General features: G+C 42.7%; 1 protein-coding gene across 3 annotated transcripts in view; it reads left to right on the top strand.

The window, feature by feature from the left end:
- The window catches only part of ror1 (receptor tyrosine kinase-like orphan receptor 1), a 126675-nt gene that overhangs the window by 96597 nt on the left and 7885 nt on the right, over window positions 1-22193 (top strand). For 2 of the 3 annotated variants that reach the window (XM_085774891.1, XM_085774893.1), the window contains 4 exons: window positions 17975-18102; window positions 19228-19545; window positions 20126-20371; window positions 20456-20673. In XM_085774891.1, the coding sequence (XP_085631017.1) occupies window positions 17975-18102; window positions 19228-19545; window positions 20126-20371; window positions 20456-20673 (910 nt within the window). The remainder of the gene's footprint in view (window positions 1-17974; window positions 18103-19227; window positions 19546-20125; window positions 20372-20455; window positions 20674-22193) is intronic. The other variant, XM_085774892.1, reaches the window with a different exon arrangement.

Here is a 22193-nt window from a genome sequence, read left to right as displayed (position 1 = left end):
ACCTCATAACGCAGCTGTTCCTATGTCAAAACTTCTGCTCCTTCCGCTTCTCAACGTTTTTGGAAAGACATCTGGCTCTGAAGCTTGTCACTTTAAATGAAACATATTCATTTGCATTCCAGTAGCCTACTTGCCCCCTTTTTTTCCCTTTTTTTTTAACCTCCAAGCTAGAGCGCCGTGACTTCCGTTTTCTTGGGATAATTTAACCACAAATATTACTCACAAATTTAGGGAAAGATTTCTCGCCACCCACCTCGTCGAACCTGAACATAACATGAACTTCATGTCCTCTGTGTTGTCTTTGCTTCGGTCTGTGCTCTGATTTCCATCCCCTCCACGTCGGCCTTAAGTATACACTCTGTGGTGTGTGGGGCATTGCTGTGTGTGTGTGTTCGTATATATATCCTCAGGGTTGGGTTTTTGAGAGTAGCCACAGGCAAACTCAAAGCTGACAACCATCGAGGTTTCGACCGTAACCCAGGCAGCTTGTGTCTAATACAACCAGGTCAGAGATACAGTCAGAAGTGGAGACGTGAGGATGAGCTGAGCTGCTCAGAGAAAAAGAGGGAAGAGATGGTGGAAAGTTTGAAGCATGAACTTTTCCTTAAGCACAACTTGGACAGCTTCCTTCCTTCCGGAGCCTTCTTTGAAAACACGTCCAGGTTCAAGTCATTCAAGACAAGTTTATAAGTCGAGTCTCACGTCTTTCGGAGCAAGTCTCAGGTCCTTGAAGGCAACTCTGAGTCACATCACAAGATAAATGTCAGGTCAGGTCTCTGGATACTTTGAAATGACGCAGCAGGATTTTCATTTCAAAGCTGTGATGATAGTGTTTCATTTAGTTGAGACCATGTCCTTTCACTGTAGAGGCCAAACAATTGAATGTATGAGGTGTTTGTGTGTGTGCACAGCGACATCTTATTGACCAATCATTTTTGCCAGGTCACAAGTTGAAGACTTGAGATTCTAAAGCCAAAACATTTTGGTTTAGGGTCAGTTCAGTGTCTTGCATGTTTCACATGAGTTCGATGAGCAGATCGCTGCCACTCGATGGTAGATGTGGACATGGCTGGAGCGAGCGGGCGCTTGCGCTGAAACCGCCGCTGCCTGGCTCTGTCTAATGGCAACAACATCCATCTACCAGCACCTCTCTAGCTCACTAATTAGCACATTGTAGCTTGTTTGTTTAGTCCATGTCAAATATGGAAAAGTGGCATTTTATGAGGTGCATGTGTCGTAGTGTCAAAGGCGAAAAATTGCTCCTTAAAGTCAAATCTCACGTCTCACTTCAAAATTTGACTTGAGTTCAAGTCGAGAGGTTTTTTTTGCATCCACATCTGGGATGCAAATAAATTTCCAAACCAAAGTTTTTTATCAGTTTGCCAGCAGTTGTTACTAAATAAGAAACATTAGCGCACCTCCTCTAAATAGCACCCACGCTCCTCCTCTACATTCTCCTCCCTCCTTCTTTCTCCTCCCTCCCTCACCTCCCGTCTTTGGAGATGTTTTCATAGAGCCAGAACAAACACAGGGTGAGGGGAAAAAGTCTCGCCTGCCAAAATCAGACCCCCAACTTTCTCCATCTCTCTTTCTCTCTCTCTCTCTCTCTCTCTGTGTGCTGCCACACTTCTTTCATTTGCAGCAAAAAAAAAAAAAAAGAGCTGGATGGAGACAGCGGGAGGGTGAAAAGAGTGAAAGAAAAACAGTGTTAGCGGAGTGGGAGGAGGATGGTACCATTAACACTCCGGGTCGCATGTTGTTCTTTGATTCCCGGGTTCTGCGGGGTCGGCAGTGTTCAGGTGTGATTAGCGGTGTGAGCCGACGGGAGGTTTAGCTGTAAGCTCAGATCAGAGACAGTTAATAACTCCTAACCCGTCGCCCTCCTCACTGAGGCCTGTATGCAAACTGCCCAAGCTACAACAGAGGAGGCCAAAAGTATCTTTGATGCTTTATCAGTCTGAATCATCAGCTGGATGAATTAGATTTGCTGAAATCTGAAATATAAATTACATTTTCTTCTTACTTTCTGTCTTTCTTGGAGACAGCAGAATGAGAAATTTGATCATGAGATATTATTGGAAAACTTGCAAGCCAAAGACATATAATCAAAATATAATGAGTGATATGAAAAATGTGTTTAGTGAGAATATATTTTCCTCTTCAGTCACTGTCACATTATTTTTATTCCAACTCTTTGATGGAGGGTAACACATGACGCATAGCCCATGCACACAAGCTTTCTTCAACTGGTATTTTGCATCGTATCCTGTATGTATTCACAATAATGTGAAACTTGTTGTTGGATTTCTATAGAGCTGAAGCATTTTTCAGCTAATAGTTTTTGGAGAAAAAACTTTTCATGCTCCATATGCAGCACGACGAATATACCTGGTGAAAGCAAAAGAGAAAAATGTTTCCCTCAGGAGGTAATTGAGGGAAAAAACAGCTAAAACAGAGCAGATATTACTGTAGGTTTACATTTATCAGGTGGCAAGAAACATGACTCCAAATGAATGATTATCTTGATTGGTTTCTACTGCATGAGGGACATGAACCTATATGTCAGTGTTTATCTTTACAGCTTGTTTCTGTTGCTCTCATGTGACCAAAAGATCCGTTTTCGCTGCTTTCACTTTTTTTTATTCTCGTAATTTCCTGTGCTATTTCTGAAAAGCAGCTGCTTTTACATTTCTAAAAGTGTTGCCTTTTCCTGTTCTAGAGGTGTTTAATCTGACAGCAGCGATAAACACACTATGGGACATGGCCGCTGATCCCAGAGTCTCTGTCTGTGTTTATAATAGAGGGGTTTTCTCTCTGTTTGAAAAGATTAATACCACTACACCCTGGCTGTCAAGGCTGTTTAAATTTCTCAAAACTTTCCCCACCACTTTTCTTTCAGCACAGGCAAAAAAAAAGCAATTACAAAAATAGCTGGGTTTTTTTCTCCTCCCTCTGCTGTGCTGCCTTTCCTGCTCTCTCCTCTGTCCACTCTGCTGCAGCATGAAGGAGAGACAGGTTTAACAAAGAACAGATTCTCTCTGGCCTGGTTTTTGCTGCCGTCTCTTCAGTCTAACCTCTCTGCTTGTTGCTTTTCTTCCATGTAGCTTGTCATTTGTGTTTTTGAAATATAGATGTTGGGTTGGATTTGACAGAAGATGCCCTCTGCTGATCTTTTTATTTTCCTACAAACACCAGCGGAGCTTATTTGAACAGAGCTTTACTCTCATGTGTCAACTGAAACCACTTTTGACAGTAGAGCCAACAATCACACACGCCTGAACGCGCTGGTTGGTTAATGATTAGATTTTCTGTGTGCACATGTACACGTTCATTTGGACATGTGTACTTAGATCTATGTAATCCTATAAGCTCTGTATTTACTCTTTGTAGGTTTGTGATTGATTCGACGGTTAAGATCTTGTTTGTGTGTAACTTGATGACTCTGAATGATTACTATAATTAAGTGTGTTTAACTGCAATACACTATAAACACATACACACTGTAACTTTTTCTTTAAACTTGTGTGTATGCCTCTGTTGTTCCAGAGTGATCTGACTGTTGCGTGTGTGTGTGTAGCACCCACAGCAGCACAGGGGTTGATTGACAAATTAGTTTAAGGAAGTCGTTTCCAAAATGTGTAATGACTTGAAGATGTCACACTAAGTTGATCTTGAAGCCTGCTCAAACTCGCTCAGTGGTATTAGGCACTGTGTGTGTTGTGATCTCCCTTCTGCTGTTGTTAGAGGCTTGTACTCGTCACATCATGTGTATTTAATGCTTGATTTATTAAGACGGCAGGTAACTACACAATCATTGCCATTGTGGTTCTGTAAGTGAGGGAGAATCTGATCTAAAGATGCTGTTTTATCTGGTTAACATCTGCAAAACATCCAGAAATCCTCATTAATGAAAAAACAACATGTCACAGCGTGTACTTAAGCTGCAGTAAATTAGATAATTATTCATGGAATCTGCTGCAAACATTTTGCTCGCAGCTGTATTTTGCGTTTTCCCTCTTGAGAGGTGACTGATCAACCAGCTGACACTGGCATCTACACAGCTTCCCACTTGGGTGGCAGAAATTCAAGTCACTGCAAAGAACCATAACATATCTGTTTAGCTCATTTGTGGTGTGTGTGAACATTACTTTCAGATTTGATGAGCAATTCACTGATGTGACAATTATTGCCTTTTTTTTGTTGTAGTTTCATTACACTCATTGCAAACTCCCCGGTGTCCTTTTCGTCTTCACCTTTTATCCCCTGTCCTTCTGTAAAATGCAGGGTAATTGAATTTTAGCCTCCCAACCACAGACTTCTTAATATACCTGCACCTCTTAATCACCAGGTTTTTTTATAGACCTGAGAATTTTTCACACAAACCCGGCTCTTGTAAGATGCTGGTACCTAAGTAAATCCACAGGATTATGCAATTAAACACAGATGTTTCCCCTCCATATTTCCTTTATCCTTTTATATTAGACTATTTGATTTTATTTTTATTTTTTATCTTTCTTGCCAAAAGCAAGACGAAAATACTACTACTACTACTACTGCTAATAATAATAATAATAATATTAATTTTATTTATATAGCGCCTTTCATTACAAAAAATGCATCTCAAGGTGCTTGAACAAAACAACATCCTTTTTAGAGAGACCCCGAGGAGTTTGCTTTTGGTTATAAAAGAGTCTCATATTAATGTGGATGAATCTATTACCCACACTTGTTAATGGGTCCATTTTTGATAAATATATTGTTTTGTCTTTATAGTTATTTTGATATTATTATTTAGTGATCGACTCGCCCAGCATTTCCTAGTTTCGGTTTCATGGGAATAACGCCGCTGGATTGCTAGTTGGTCAGACCTACGACAGTATCTGGTCGTCTTCGAACCTCCGACTTTCATTCTTGATTAATGAAAACATTCTTGGCAAATGCTTTCGCTTTCGTCCGTCTTGCGCCGGTCCAAGAATTTCACCGTGCGCGCGGAGGCTCATGGGAAATGTAGTGTGAAACACTATGCTTTCCGAAACTCCTGGTAGTCCCTTTAAAGGAGCAATAGAGTCTAAGGTTGTACGATCAATACCACTCTCACTCATGACTGTAATCCAGCAGGCAGTTATCTTATTTAGGAAGTTGTTTAAAAACTACTTATTATAATTATAGTCTATAGTCTTCAGAGGTGGTGGTAGAGTGTGCTACCTTAGAGCAAGACAGGCTGTTTTTGTTATTATACTAAACTTTGCTAACCTGCTGCTGGTTGGAGCTTTCGATTTAAAATACACAGAGAATATCATTCTTCTTATCTAGTTCTCAGTCAAGAAGGTAAATAGACATATTTACCCAAAATGTTGAGCTACTGCTTTAAATGCATAAATACTGATCCACTCATTGATAACATGTGGGTTGACAAACTGCAGAGCAGGGCTGGTGTGTCTGTTTGATAAACAACATGCCCCTCCCTCGGCGCAGAATCTGAAATGAGGCACAGAAGCCTAATGTGGTCCTGAGTGTCCTGCTCAAGGACGGCTGAGCCATATATGCAGGTTTGGACCCAGGTCCACTGTGTAAAGAAAAAAAAAAAAAAACACCCCTCCTCTTCCACCGCGCCACCCCGCTGCCCGCAGCACAGAGCGAGTGCTGTTTTTGGTCACAATAGCCTCTTAGCTCGGACCATGAACGTGTGTTTGCTGTATTGAGAAACCCTGGATTTTGGTTTCACTTCTCCTCACCTCAGTGCCAGTGTCAACACTGCTGTGGTTCTCAGATGCTGGCCAGGATTGATGATGATTTGCTCCACACCACAAGCATCGCACCCATTCAGACTGAGGGGGATGACAGGCCCACTCATTTTTTGGATGCACTGCTCCTCTGCCACATACTGATCCACTTCAGCGCTCCACATCAGACCCACGCAGGGGGCTCTGCTGAACTTATTTCAATTTTGGCGTCCAGTCGAGAAAAAAAAAAAAACACCCATCTCTCTCTCTCTCGGTATGAAATTCACTAAAACTCTATTCGGACCTGCCAACAACAGGCTCCGTAGCTGTGGAGTTTTCTCAACCCCATACTTTAACCAGGAGTCAGAGCAATAGCTGCTGTAGTATCCCCAAATTGCATAGTAGTCCTCTTAACTGCCAAACATGGAAAATGGATTAAACCTTCTTGGCAAAAGGTAAAATACGGTATTCTGGCCATGTTTGCATTCCCTTTTGGAGTCGTTAAATGTGTGTGTGTGTGTGTGTGTGTGTCTGTGTGTACGTTAACCACTGTGTGTATGTAGTTACACTGATACACAAGGAAAAACAAAGACCTCCCGAGACTTTCTTCACCTCTGTCCTCTACCCTGCACGTCCTATCCGGAGTGAGCTGGGGTTTTGTCTCCAAATGCTTTTACACACTCATGGTCACACAAAATGCACACACTCACACTTCTGTGTAAAACCTTAGAGTCAAAAGACCGACACACACCGTTAGCCGCACAAACCCTATCTCTCACACGTGTTTGGTTAAGTCCTCGGTGGGGCTTAATTGCCGTCTTGTTGTGGATTCTTTTTAGCGTGGTGCTGATTGATTGGGGATCAGGGCCCTAATATGGCTCATCGGGGACGGGCCCTTTGACACGGCTCCGGTCCCAGGGCACCGGCTCTATTTGAAACCAGAGATCCCACTGCAGCCCCCTCCCACAGGCCTGGATGCCTCTGGTAAAGGCTGCTCAGCTCAGGGGGCTTCACACACATGCAGGCCGAAAAAATGTGAACACACACACTCAAACTCACACATGTGGAGACTGTCATAACGTGTAGCCGACTTTAACCATTACAACAATTTACATTGTTAGGCGTTAGCGGGGGCACAAGTCCGTCTTTACCACACTTTACCACACACAGAGAGTTTCTTACACAACCTACTTTGTGAGCAGGGCTTTCACACTCAGCCGGGACAGGGCCCACTTCCTGTTTCCTGTTTCCCAGAATCCCCTGTGTCTGTCTGTCTGTTGGTGATCCTGTTGGCAGGTCTGGTCAAGGTCAGGTCTGGTAAAGTCTGTGGTTTAAGTGTGTGTGTGTGTATGTGTGTGAGAGAGAGAGGGAGTCATGGCTTCCCCCTGAGGGTTACAAGGGCTAGAAAGAAGGGGTATGTGGGGTTTCCCTGAACTCTGACCTAAACCTTGCATGAACACACACGCACACCCACTCCTGCGCAGAAGAAAACACACATGCTTGCAAGACAAGTATGCAGAGAAAGTGCTCTTTCTTTGCCCTTGCTGGTGGCGGTGGAGTGAGAGTGAGAGAGAGAGTGAGACAGAGGGAGGCACAGTGTACCTGGGTATAAATAGAGGCTTTTATTTGCAGCGTGAACTTGTATCCTGCACGTCTGAGCCAGGGGATGTTTAGTTATTTGCAGAGCTTAATAGGATCAATGCAGTTTGATGTAGCGCGTGTTGATCAAGGCTGCCCTTTCCCTGTATCAGTTGATGTCAGTTTATCAATCAGTTTTGTCGTCATTGGTCCTGGCGCCTTGCAAATTGCACGCATATGACCGGAGAACCTTTTTTGGGGGTTTTGATAGAGCAGAAAGTCAGGACTCTAAATTTATCTTTCACCTCTGAATGCTCAGTTCAGACAACAGTAGGCTGATTCAAATGACTTAGGTAGTAGTCCATGCTCTTTCTTTACACAGAGATCAGATAGTCAAATTGGACTAATGTGAATATTACATGGAGAGGCAGAGAGCAACATTAAATTCATTAAAATAGAATTGATTAGTTGTTAAGAATTAAACTAAACAGAATTTATTAAGTTTCATCATTGAGATAACAGAATAAATGTCGTTATGTTTTCAGCTGGATTTGTAATCTTTTACGGCCTGGGTGGAAAGAACTGGAGGCTGCTTTGTCAGTGTAGCCTGAATTAGCCCCAAAAGGCCGACATGTCAGTGAGCTCTGGAGACAGAAAGGCAGGATCAGAGAGAGACTTTAGCTCGACGCTGTTCAGTTTCAATTGAAAGCTTGGCTGCCTGTTGTGACCCAGATGTGCTATCAATTGAGTTTTCATGTTTACGTGTGATGCAGAAATTTTTTGAAAACACGAAAGCTGAGCATGTTTTTTCCCCCACAAGTCTAAGTCATAAAGCAGTGGTGTTTGCCCAGATTGAATTCATCTGTACAAGTCCACCATAACTTCATAGAAAGTGACGACCTGAACCTGACATGCAAACGGATGTACTGGTTTTGTTTATTGTTATCAGACTCAATACTGACTTCATGAAGGATGAAGTAACCACCACCACAATGAAAACAGTTTCAGTTGACAGTCAATGTCATTATAAAATCAAAGTTTACATTATTTGCTTCATTAATTCAGTCACTGACTTTGGGCCAACAAACACAGTTATTGGTTCCTCATCACCAAGGCCCATTGGATTAGCAGTAGGATCTCTCTGGGTTCAGGTCACCATTGAGGTTGATACTTACAGATGCTGCATTTGTATGTTATTAGAATTAAATATTATCATCCCTTCCCCTTCTGTCTTCAGTCAGCAGTTTATTTATTTTCTCTCTGCTTAGAGACGACCCTAAGCTGTAAGTTCAGTCTTTATGTGCACAAAGAAGAGCATACATGACATAAACACATCCATGTTGTAAAACATGGGTGACAGCTCTGAGAGCGTGTGTCTGGCCGTTGGTGCTATAGCTGAATAATGTGCTAGTTAGTCTTGTTTGGTTTTAAGAGTGCAGGAGCCTGTAAATTATCTTTTATTGGAAGATTCAGGAGCCGTATCCTGTCCAGACTGTTTTGAGAAGTCAGCACTTTGCAAAACTATTCAGTGCGTCTTTGTGTACATGTCAGGTTTCTTTTTTTTTTTGGTGTGCAATGTTATTTTATCAATCCGATAACTGGCAGCGTGTGTGTTTAGTCCGCCCTGAGTCCAAGACACAGGCTGTCTTTCAGCAGAGATGAACTTCATTAATGGTCTGTGATATTCAGTGCGTAACAGGAGCATTTTCCTCAGGAAGTGTCGGTGTATCTTTCCGTTGTGTCCACATTCCTTCAACACGTCTTATCTCCTTCAGCTTCATCAAACCGTAGCCTTTTTTACTTTTTCCCACAATCCTCTGAAAGTTCAGCTGAAATGCCTCAGTTAGCTCAGTGTCAGATGTGGATTTTATGCGTAGGCAGAGACGGCACTTGTCATAATTAGTCATCATTAGGTCACCAGTAAGTCCTGCAGCTGCACTGTATTCTCATGTGATGAGGCAACGGTTAAACAGTAAATTCATGAAAGCAGAGAAAATAACCAGATTTTCAGTGATTGGCATCAAAATGTACCATCTTCCTCTGATGATTTGACTTCACCACAGAATTGATCCATTGGACCAAGAGATACGGCTCATCAGCAGCATCGTCTGACTGTGTGAAAGTGTTACGCTGTATATCCTTTAACCAGACTGGAAGCCCCTTTCTGTTTGCTCTGCGTGTCCTGCAGACACCTCTGACAGCAGCAGTGTGTGTGTGTATAGGGATTATTTACGGGCTCCATGGTGTGACAGTGTTTTCCTTCCCCACAATACATGCCTTTAGTGACTCTTAATCGCTCTCATCAAGGATTACTCCACTTTCTTCAGGAAGCCACGCTTCTCTCCCGACGTGTGTATTCTTGCTCCTGCAGCTCCGTCAGTAGTCAGTCAGCCAGAACATGTGTCCTCCTGTCTGTTTTAAGTGTCGGCCTTTGTGTGTTCAGAGTCTGATCTGTGATCTAGGCAAATAAGCCGTCGTAAATCATGCAGGAAAGTGTGTGTGTCTTTGTGTGTGTGTGAGGGGGGCTTCGCTCTCGGCTATCTCTTTCCCCTTTTCTTTCATACTATTTGGTTTTCCTGTTATTATTATTTCCACACGGATGTTTGGAAGCAGCCTGGAGTCAAATCAAGGAATGCTATTAAAAAAAAAGGAGCAAAGACAAGAATTTTTACAGCAGCACAAATGGAAAACAAGAGGGAAGTTTGTAATATTGCTCCGGGGGAAAAAAGACATTAAAAAAGAAGTCGATTATGATCTGCTATTTTAGTAATGCTGTAATGCGGTACTAAAATACACCATCCCTAAAGAAAAACTGATTTTCATGTGTTGGCCCTTCCTGATTGTCTGTAAAAATATGATGATGAGTTATGTTTGGCTTATTAAGGCCATAAAGTAGGGAGCTCCACACAGTTATGATTAATTAAGCAATGAATGCATCTAATAGACAAAACATGAAGTGTGTGTGGATAGGTGCTTCTTCTAATGCTGCACGTGGCATCAACAAAGGATAAATTAAACGCAGACATTGGTGTGTGTTCATGGCGCCAAAGCGTGAGCTGTGTTGGTACCAAACCGGATAATTTACATGTGGACACGCAAACAGGTGAGGTCAGCCCTGTCAATGACGCGGGAGGGGGCAGCGAGTCAGAATAAAAACCCACACGCTACTACAGTAACATAACACACAGGCTGTGCCAGTGGCAGCAGCAAGCAACGGAGGAAAACACAGAACGGCAGCTCAACTTTTCTACATCGCTGTCGTGGCTTGGTGTGTGACCATGGCAACCACAAAAACCGCAGTTAGGGAAATTGTTTTTGGTTAAATGACTCACCTCCTCAGATAAATGAGGTGAACTATTTAGAGCCTTAACAGCTTAATTTATCCCGTCCAAGACAATAAATGTTTATAACACTAAGAAGCAAGACTTGCCACATTAATTGTGTCACGCTAATAACCATGTCAACTTTTTTTTTTAACTCATGAAATCATGACTAAACTGTGAAAACAACCTGCGGTCTAAAGGCTGGTGGGACTGGAGGAGGTAGATGGGAGCTGCCACTGATTCAAACCAAGAAACATGGAAGTTCCTCTTTGATGTTTAAACACCATCACTGCTGAGATAGTGAGTAGTGACATTATTGTAATGAAAGCACAACAACAACAGATTCTTTTAGCCTGATGTTGTTTTGAGGTCAAACACACACACGCACACAAGTACACACACATGAACACACACTAAATAGTTCAGCAGCAGTTGGACCAATCGACTGGAGCTAACTGTTTCCAGTCCTTCCACTTTCTCTCTCTGACTTCACTTCTCTTACTTTGCCTTCCTCGCTCAGACTCTCTTTCTTTCACTTTCTTCATCTCTGTTTTCTTATTCTCGCGGATCCGTTCATCCAATGGGTCGGTGATTAGTCAAACACCCCCTTTCCCCCTCCCACCCCCACCTCTAATTCACCCCTGTAGTAATGGATTCTACTGTGTGACCCCTGTGCTCCGTTTGTTTGTGTGTGCATGTGTCTGTCTAAACACCACTGGGTTTATGTTAAGTTTTAGGAGACATATTGCTCCCCTGTCCTGCTAATTGACAGGCTGATTGACACCCTCACTCCCCCAAACCCCCCAACTCAACTCAACTGCACCTCGTGATACCGCGCAACCCTCCAGGGAAGTGATGTCATCAGATCGGGAGCTTTTGCGAGGAGTGACGGGATTGATGTAGGGTCCCTTCCCTGCATGTCAAATCACTGAGTATGTGTTAACCCTGTTATTAAAACTCTTTAGCTTCATCCACAGTCGTGACTTCCAGCCTGTGTGGGCAAAGACTGGGCCCTGAAACAAATTCCTCGGCGGGAGCGCAGTCCAACACTTCAAACGGCAAACATCTATATGTGGGAGTCATTCTGCGCACTATTTTAGATCAGATTGGTATCCAAGCTCCAGTCAGTGAAATGTTAACATAAATAAATGTTTACTTTCTATCTCAAATCGAGAGTAATTCAACCGTGAGCAGTTTCATAAACGCTTTAACATTTACTCCTCAAGCCCTGCAGTGCCAACCATGTGTTTTATGGGAAAATTCCTCTTACTCAGTGGAAGTGATGCATTTCACATTGCTGGCAACAGAAACAGTTGCTTGTTTTAAATAAACACAAGCAGTGTCCACACCGCTTAGCATGAGCAGGGATACTCACTGTGACTTTATATTCACCATATTCAGGCACTTTCCTGTAAAAAAAAAAAAAAAAAATCCAGTGATGCAGAGTGTGGGTGTCAGATACTAAAACGTTGAGGTCAGTCAAATCCATTCAAGTATTTGCTAAATCTCTCTCGCATCTTTATTCATTTGCCACAACAGGATATGACTTAAGTAATAAGATAAGTTACAGGTGGGTAACTAGTAGGTAGATTCTCCAGAGAACAAAACATCAGCTGCAGTTACTTTTACTTTTCGGCTTATTTCCATGTCATCTCTTCTCCTCCTTCTTCCTGCTTCCTCTTTCTCTCGGTGCGCTCTGAATCTCTCCAGCCTCTCCTCTGACAGAAGCCTCTATTGTTGCAGTCAGTGAGCAGAGGTTACACAAGGACCCAGGTGGGCCTTCGCTTTCTCCATTGTATCTTAATGCAGCGCCTCAGTTGCCCTCGCTCACTGTTCATTCCCAGTACGGTCACGGGCCACTGGCAGCCACAGACCCCAGTCAACCTCAGCCTCTGGTGGCCATTTTGGCTCGCTGTCAGTGAAAGATCCTTACATACTGCAACCACACATGCATTCTCCAATTCTCCTGTGATAATTGAATTACACTGTCTATGAGCTGACGCCAGTATAGGAGGACTTAACACATGAATCACCTCCCTACAGTCATTGTTGGCCGTTGCAAAATATCAACATATTTCACCTACAGTGTACAGATAAAAGTGAAAAAGAGAGACCTTGGCAACATCCTAAATCCATGTTTTACTTCAGCATTAATTCTGTTGTACCTTTCATAATTGTAAACAGACAAGATAATGTTGAGCAGATTGTGTTTTTCTCATTTTTTCTTTTGTGTTCGACCGGCATCCAGGGAGGAAACACAGTCTCTAGAGGACAGCAACGACACGATCGTCTCTTGTTTTCTTCTTCTCATCCTTTTTGCTGATTCATTCCTTTCCAAACCCACAAGTGTCTTTGATTTGTACTTGGACACCTTCCCTTTAAAATCTTAACAAACAAGGGGGTACAATGCAATGTGTGTTAGCTATCATTTCTCCTGTATGTCACCTTATCTTGCTGCAAAATGAATTCCTTCATTTATCTTAATCAGGTGGTTTTGAAATGCTTTTTTCATACATTTTATTTTCCATTTCAGCCATCCATCTATTTTTATTAAAAATGTAATATTTATATATATCACAGTGAGGATGCACTCAAACTGCAGTAATAGTCATAATAATATGAATGCAAATAATTCATTTGACAAAATATATACAGACTTTATATCCACAATGAACCACACTTTCAGACACAGCTATAGAGAAATGCATGAAAAACTTATAGTACAGTAGCTGGACCAAATGTGAAGCATAAATTCTTATTGAGCAACAGAAAAAAGAAGCTAATTTTCATCTGTTTTCCCTGAGGCACCATGTGAATGGCCCTTTAACACACTTCTTGATTTCATTTAAGTTGTTGAATTGTTCCATCAAATCCTAAGTATCCAAATAAGTCACCACAGGCTATACATGTAGATATGTCTACACGTCAGCAGGGAGCTGGGGAGAAATGTGGCCCAGTAGGTCTTTAGAATAAAAAATCCCACACACACACATGTTGCGCAGACTAAAGGGGCATCCCCAATCAGGATCCAGCGGCTGTGACCTCACGCAGCTCATCTCCTCCTCACTCAGCAGCCACAGCAGCTCCTACAAACAAAACCTCCGAAATGTAAAATGTCCTTCGGCTCCGCCCCCCTCCCTCATCTATACTCGCCCTCAAATTGCATCCTCGCCGTATCCCCCGCTCCAACAAAGAGTGTTGAGTTTCACATCCTCTAAACCCCAAAAGTCAACACAACCGCGTCATCCCAGCCCGCAGCTTGTTGCCGAAAGATTTCCTCCTTCATCAAAACATAAAAACCAAAGCAGACCCAACAAGGGGGTTTATATTACTCTTGAATAAACAGAGAATGTGCTACAGTAGTAATGTCACATGTGTTTTAAGACGGTATTTTAAGAAGGTCTGTGAAGTCATTCTCACATAAAGGCCAATATTTTTTGAAATTGCACATTGTTGCTGAAGAAATTGTGGTCCTGTAGTGATTTTTGTTAAACTCACACTTCAACAGCTTTGTCAAAAAAAAGCTGCTCTGGCTTTGATGGGCACTGAAAGAGACAGCTGATGAAATAATGAGTGTCTTTCTTCTTCTTTTCTTTTCTTTTGTCTTCCTTTGCTGGTGTACTTTTACTTTTCATCTGTTAGTTTTCAGCACTGTGCAATTGTGTGACAGTCTGGGTGGAAAAAAAAAAACTAAAGAGTCATCTTTGCAGGAGAGAGTCGGGGCGGGGGTGTTCTGACATTTTGATTGATGGCGACTTTTAAAAGAATCCAGTTGTTCTGTCTTTTGATGCCAAATTGAACTTCTTTCTGAGGGTGATTAAGTGTGGAGTTGGCTCTAAATGAATCATCCGTGTTTTGTGGGTTGAATATTCAAACCTCCTCAATTGTTAATAGTTTATTAGTCATCAGTTATCACGCGCATAGCAGGGGAGAGTGTCTGTTATTGTGATGTTGTGTCTGTGAAGTGCATTGTATCCTGTCGCTGCCTTGCAGATATGTTGCCTTTTTATTTCTGGGGGTTATATTGTTTCTGGCTGTTCTTCATTTTTACATAAAATCACTTCATAATCGTTGAGCTAACTGCTACATAACTCAGAGGAAAGTTGTCTACATCATCTTTTTATGTGCATCTCTGCTAGGATGGATGGTGCCAGCCAGCTGCGTGTAGTCATATTGCTATTGCTACATAGCCAGTTTTATAGCAATAACAGCTTTTGAATTACCAGTACAAAGCAATACCAGTGTTAACTCTTGTCTTTATTCCATCTTTTCTTCGATTGAAAAGAATATTTAATCGATTCTGACTGTTTGAATGAAATTAGGAAAACTTGAGGTCAAAATGTCATATATATACTGAATATATTTTACTTTATCCACTTGATTTGCTCACACCTTTTTCTTGATTGAAAAATGTCATTACACTTCTGTGCATGTGCAGTTGTAAAGTGCTTGTTAAACATCCCTGTCTGGAGCCCCAGAGCTGCAGTCTGGGTCTTATTGGCACAACTCAGGTGTAAATGTATGTAACCATATGGATGTGAATCCGGGCGGTGCTGGAAAAAGAGCGTGGCAGCTTTACCGAGCGCTTCCCTGAATAAATAATGAGGTTGGAAAAAATGTAATTGGACAATGAATCAGTGTCCTGAATACATTGTTTAGGTTCTGTGGTGGAGCTCGCCTTTCTGTTTAGCTCTGGATTATAGATTGGGCCTGAGACGGAAAAGCCTCTCCTTGTAATTAAATATTATAAAACATTACACTGAGGGCCCGTGGCGTTGGTGTGTAAAATAAAAGGCCTAAACAGCCATCCACTGTTTACACAAATAGCAACCGCACTTGGCTCTCCTGGCCCGGGATAGCTTACACAAACACACAGAAATAAATGGATACTAGGGAAAGATTTTCAGAAAACCTCAGATGTCTCACAGTGATTAGGTTTTTGTAGATGTGTCTTTCCTACCCATTTCTCTCTTTAAACATGCTGTAAGTCATTTATGCCACACTGGACAGGATACAGGCACTTTAATGCTGCCTCTCAGACACGGCTTTCAATCTTAACTGTGCAAGGAGAAAAGCAAAACGAAACTCAGACACACACACAAGATGGGAGAGGGCCGAGTTGTGATTTGGACCGAGCTTGTTCGGCTCGGTCGAGGCCGTTTGGACCCGGGGCTTAGAGCTGTAATTTGCCCGCGGGGATCTGGCTGCATTGTGGTGGATCGTCTTGCTCTCCCTTGTCATTTACTTGTCTGTGTGTGGCTTGACGTTTGTGTGGATGTGTGTGTCCACCGTCCTCGGTGACGCACAACCAGAGCTAACCTCTGGACACGCTCCAGCCCTCGCTCCCTATCCTCTGTGTGCTTTTTCTCATGCTCCAGCTGCATTCTCATATTCTGCTTCATTACATTCAGAATGGTAGCAGCCCAATCAATCAGCAGCCCCTCACATCACTCAGTACAGTATGGAAGTTTTTTTTTGTTTTGTTTTTTTACTGCGGAGACTCTCCTCTTACAGATTTAATGCCAGACATGATTTTCACCTAAACAGAAGAAGCTTTCAGCAAAGGAAAAATATCTGAAGATGTAGCAGTTTGTGGTTTGATGAAGGGGTGCTAAGCCATGTGCAGGCGCACCACAACATGAGCTCATTATTACTGATATCCACATTTTTAGTAGGAAATTACATATTCCCAGGATAAAATCTGCTTAAACCTGTATTAAGCTATAAATGTTGTGTTAACATATCTCTGTGGAATCGGCAGTTTTCAGACCCATGCTCTATAGTTCTGTGTGTATGTTCGTGTGTGTCTGGAAAGCTCATTTAAATGTGTACAGACAGGGGTTGGAGTCAGAGATCTAACCTTGACCCTTCAGTCACTTAACACTCCTCAGAGAGCAGGAACCTCCTGACCTGAACTCACACCGTGCTTTCACACAACCTTGACATTACGAAAAGTTGAACGTGTGTGTTTTTCTGTGTGTTGTGCCCACATCGGTGCTGCTCGTGCATTTAGCTTGCACCTTGTTTTCAGGTGCATCTTAAAAAAAGCACTTTTTTGCAGGTTCTCAATTTGCAGAGTAATTAGTGCAATTCACACATTGTGACGTCGCCTGTAAAACAAGCTGACTCATGTTAACAGAGGCAAGCAGACATGGACGGGGGGTGATAATGAAGCGTTAAGCCACGAGACGCAGTATTTTACAGTCATTTTCAGTGTGAAACGAAGCATTGTGTTGTTGTTTTCATGAAGAAGGAGCCACAGTTTATTATAGAAGCAAAGGAGAAAATGTTCTGTTTGTTAAATCAACATGAAAACCCTAAACAAAGCTGGAAGTCTGTGTTATTATTTAAAATAGAGCTCTTTTGGGGTAAAACAGCTTTTCAAGTATTTTCACAGCCTTGTTAGTTTCAAACGGAGCTCTTGTGTTTGCTATTACATGAGCAGCAGTGTCTGACGCACAAGGATGTGCTTTCATATCAGCCAGTAGCTACTATATGCTTCTTTTGTGCTTCCCTGTGTGTGTGCGTGTGTGTGCACCATGCTTTCCCCTATATATTGTGGTTGTGCCTGGTCTTACAGTCCTCATATGGCACAACTTAAAGCACATGACACAGTGATCTCACACTGAGCAAATAGCCTGCTAGTCAGCATGTGGTTTGTGTGTGTGTGTGTGCACGTGCGTGAGTGCAGAGAGGTGAGAGATCGAGGCAGAACAAGAAAGTGGGTGTGAGATAAGTAGATTAAAAAGAGAACAGAGCGGAATAACACGGTACTTAACCTGGGAAGTAAAATCAGAAGAGGGGTGTAAAAAAAAAACCAAGAGTCACTGAAGGAGGTAAAAGTTGTGTGTTATTTTGAAAACATGGTCATCAGCCACTTCTCCCTCTGTGCCCATATGTTTCAAATTAAGGCTCATGATGACATCTCTGTGCCATAAACAGGAATAAAGTCAAACAGCTAAACATTAATTCTTAACGTGGGTTACAACTGTACTGTGGTTGAGTCTGTGTGTACATGTATGTATGTATGTGTGTGTGTGTGTGTTTTTGAGCGTGGGTGTGTTGTGTGTGTGGACCTCAGATCTTTTACTTAACTGTGACTTATCTTCAGCCAAGCAAAGGGAGACCTCTTGTTATAGTACCCACAACGAGAAATGTCCATTCTCTCTGCAGAAGTGCAACCAGATGGTTTTAAGTGTGATATACAAAGAGAGTCTGACATCTAGTGGTGCAGATGTGTATTGCACCCTATTTGGCATCTGTATTTAGCAGGGAGCTGTACTTACATTGCAAAGACAAATCTGAACTAACCTCTCTTTTCTCCTCCTCCTGTGTTTCTCTGTGTCGCAGGGAGGATTTTGATGAGGAGGGCTTCTGCCAGCCGTACCGAGGCATCGCCTGCGCCCGCTTCATCGGCAACCGCAGCATCTTTGTTGATTCATTGCAGATGCAGGGTGAGATCGAGACCCAGATTACAGGTGAGTAAGAGGAAGAGTTTTTCACTTGGTTGGACCCAGTATTGACCCTGTATCTTTTTGTTTTTTCTGATGTGTGACTAAGAAGCTTGGGAGATATTCATTATTTTAGATTAACATATTTGTACCCACATTGAATGTTGCCAGATCAACACAGCCCAACTTTTTTTTTTTAAGATCAAACTAGTTGTTCCCTCTGTTCAGCATCATTCTGTCCTGACTTGAAGACTCACATATGTTTCCAGCAACCAGGGTCTGTCTGATAGAACACCTTTGTGAGTCTACATCCCCTTAAATCAACGACAACCTTGAACAAATAAACCCCGTTTAGAAGGCAAACCTCAATTAAAAAGCAGCAGTAGGAGGAAAGCAGAACGTCACTCATGCAGTTCAGAGGAAGTTCAGCGGGGTCACCGCTGTATGCGGTGCACATGGCCCACATACCAATCCATACAGTCCTACTTGTCTGTGACTCTGCATCTGTGTTTTTGTTTTGTGTGTTTGCATGTGTATGTCTTCAGTGGTCAGATTAATGTGTGCGTTATTGATTACATCCGTGCAGCCGTCAGCTTTTTCCCCTCCGAACGGTTCGGGGACAAAGAGGCCATGAACTCAGACTGTAATGTGAAACATCAAGGAGAAGTGATAATTAAGATTTATGTTGCCACAGAGCTGTAATAAGCCTACTGTGGAACTGTAAATCAGTCATTTCATATCCAGAAATCATTTGGTAGCCATTCACTATCTAAAACTTAATGTCACGTTTACTGACCCTCATTATCATAACGATGTGCTGGAGAAGTGTTTGGACCAAAGCCAATGTTACTTTTTTAATTGTTTGTCTTATCGTCTTACTAACAGTGACCCCCACAGAAAAGCATATGTTTGCAATAACCGTGCAGTGAGACTATGAATCAAACATTTAAAGTTGCAGCTTTTAGTATCAGTTCCCCTCTTTTATACCACATGTTTGTAAATTCCCAAAGGTTCATACCAACATGAGTAGAGAGCTCATCACGTCTTTATGTCTTTCAATAAATGTAAGAAACAATAAATCAAAGAAATAATTAATTTCTACTCAGTCTCCTATCTGTCTATTAACCCCACCTTTACCCGTCTTGTTCCCAGCGGCCTTCACCATGATCGGGACGTCCAACCATCTGTCCGACCGCTGCTCCCAGTTCGCCATCCCGTCCCTCTGCCACTTCGCCTTCCCGACGTGCGACCGCAGCTCGGGCACCGACAAACCTCGGGACCTGTGTAAGGACGAGTGTGAGATCCTGGAGAACGACCTGTGTAAGACGGAGTACATCATCGCCCGCTCCAACCCTTTAATCCTGAAGAGACTGAAGCTGCCCAACTGCGACGACCTGGCTGCCCCCGACAGCCCCGAGGCTGCAAACTGTCTGAGGATAGGAATCCCCATGGCCGAGCCAATTAACAAGAGTAAGACTGGTTCACATGCTTATTTAATGAAGTCCTTTATTCGCACTTCTAAGACTGCTCATTATTATTGTCTGAGGAGAGTTATCCCTGCTGTAGTCATTAAAAGGAGCTGTTTGAGATTTTTAACTTTGTGGATCTGCTCATTTGATGAACTCCAGTGAGCCTTTCGAACTTATGCTTGAATAATTACTACCAAAATAGTTGGTAATATTTTATTCAAATCAGACAATCCTTTTACCACTAGTCGAACTTAGAAGAAATTTGTCCTCAATTGCTCTCAAAGTTGTCAGTATACTACATGATACTACTGTATGATATTTATAAGTGCAGAGAATATCGATCATTGACGATCATATTGTCTCTCATGATATTCATTAGGGAATTATTTCCATCTCAATTTGTTATTCAAACAAAGTGGTTTGCAAAGAATCGTCAGAAGCCATGCAGACAAAGACCCTACACATGAGCTTTTAACACACCTGGGTGTCTTAACTTTAGCCCCATGTCGTATCCACTTCCAGCCGAAAAAAAGCACCCAACACTCAAACCATTAAAGCACAACCTCGCCTTGCCTTCCCAGATCACAAGTGTTACAACAACAGCGGGTCAGACTACCGTGGGACGGTCAGTAAGACAAAGTCGGGGCGTCAGTGTCAGCCGTGGAACTCCCAGTATCCTCACACCCACCCCTACCTGGCCATCCGCTATCCGGAGCTGAACGGGGGACACTCGTACTGCCGTAACCCAGGGAACAAGCTGGAGGCCCCGTGGTGCTTCACGCTGGACGAGGGCGTCCCGTTGGAGCTCTGTGACATACCCGTCTGTGGTGAGAGACCAGAATATGTTCTCTGAATGAATACTCAGTTATCTGTAGATCTGATATTAACCACCTGTCCGTCCGTCCCCGTAGACCATAAAGACAACTCTGGCGGCGGCGGCAACATGGAGATCTTGTACATCCTGGTTCCCAGCGTGGCCATCCCATTGGCCATCGCCTTGCTGTTCTTCTTCATCTGTGTGTGCCGCAACAACCAGAAGTCCGCCAGGCCTCCTGCCCCCCGCCAGCCCAAACCTGTCAGAGGGCAAAACGTGGAGATGTCCATGCTCGCGACTGCTTACAAACCCAAGGTAGAGAACAGCACAGTCACAGAATATGACACTTTGTGTGGATGGAAACTAAATGACCAAAGTTTTTTTCCCTTTGTCTTGTGTTGGCTTTCTGCTACCATCTATGGTGTTAGGGTCAGTTTTGACCCATGTTTTAAATCAGCTGTAAAACACACTAAAAACATCCAATCTGTTTTTCTTCTCTTGGCTACATTGTTAGGCTTCCTTATCCATGAAAAGGTTGGTTTTGCAGTTATGATTTCAGTTTTTACTCTAATTATTGTTCTTATCGTTATAACCGGGTCAAAATTGACCCTAACACCACAAATGTCATAATTTTAACCAGATCATTTTAGAATTTTGTGAATTTTTTTTGTTTGTTTTATGTTGTTTAAATAGAGGTTTCTGACAAAGTCAAAAAGCTTTGATGCTATAAACAAATGTATGTGGTACCTTTAGGCATTTAAAACCGGAAAACAGGTCACTGACCCAAACACAAGAGGAAGGTTAAAGAACAAAATGTAACACAACTCACCAGCAACTCTAACTTGAGTCCACACATCAAGGTTATTATCTTCACGAAGGTAGAATTTACCTAGAATTAGACTGGCTGAGTTTTAGCCAGGTGTACCTAATAAAGTGGCAGCTGGGTGAAATCTCACACAGCATTTTGGACTTTCCTGTGGTGACTCAAAATGAGCACTGTTTTACTGTCTTGGTCTTTTTTAGTCATAAGAGCAGACTGAGGAAGGAGTCAAAACACTGGCACAGGCCTGTGTGTGTCAATGGAGATACGTTACAGCATGCAGAGGTTACTGAGTTGACTGTGTGTGTGAGAGAGAGAGAGAAAGAGAGAGAGCTTGTGTGACTGTCTATGTGTGTTTGTGTGTGTGTGGAAATGACCTGTCTCAGCCAGAGCTTCAGATCTATCATCAGAGCTCAGCAGGTCCAGGAGGGTTCAACTGCAGCTCCTCTTCTCTCTGTTTACGTCTCTCCCTCCGTCTCTCTTCCTCACGCTCCTCTCACTTAATCCGTCTTTCTTTGTTCCTCTTCTTCTGCCTCTCTCCCTCCATCTCTTTACCTCTGAAACTCTTTCCCGTCCCTCTCTCCACTCTCTCCTCCCTCCCCTCCGTCTCTCACAGAACCTCTTTGTAATGTAGATTAGCCACCACATCGCTCACATTAGGATCCGTATCATATTTCTTTCAAGGTTGCACACTCGGTCGTATCATGTCTGTTTATCTTTTTCCACATCATTTTGGTGGGTGGGTGGGTGCACTGCGGTTATGTAGACAGTGTGTCTCTGCTTGTGCAAAACCAGAGCCGATGCTCAAGGTAATGTGTATGACATTACCATCAACAGTTGTAGGGAGAGCTGCAAAATGTCACAGAAGCGTCAGAAGCCATTAATATCTCTGGTTCATTTTGTTTTTTTGGAATGGAACAAATGTTTCACTGACCTAAAAAGGCAATCTTTGCTTGCTGTGTTTAGACGGCGACCGACCTCGCATCTGCACAGAGTCAAGTTCTTACAGTACATG

This window comes from Trachurus japonicus, chromosome 4 (assembly GCF_045865225.1).
Source record: "Trachurus japonicus isolate A0001 chromosome 4, Traja_1.0".
Taxonomy (NCBI): domain Eukaryota; kingdom Metazoa; phylum Chordata; class Actinopteri; order Carangiformes; family Carangidae; genus Trachurus; species Trachurus japonicus.
This window is presented reverse-complemented; position numbering and strand designations above follow the sequence as displayed.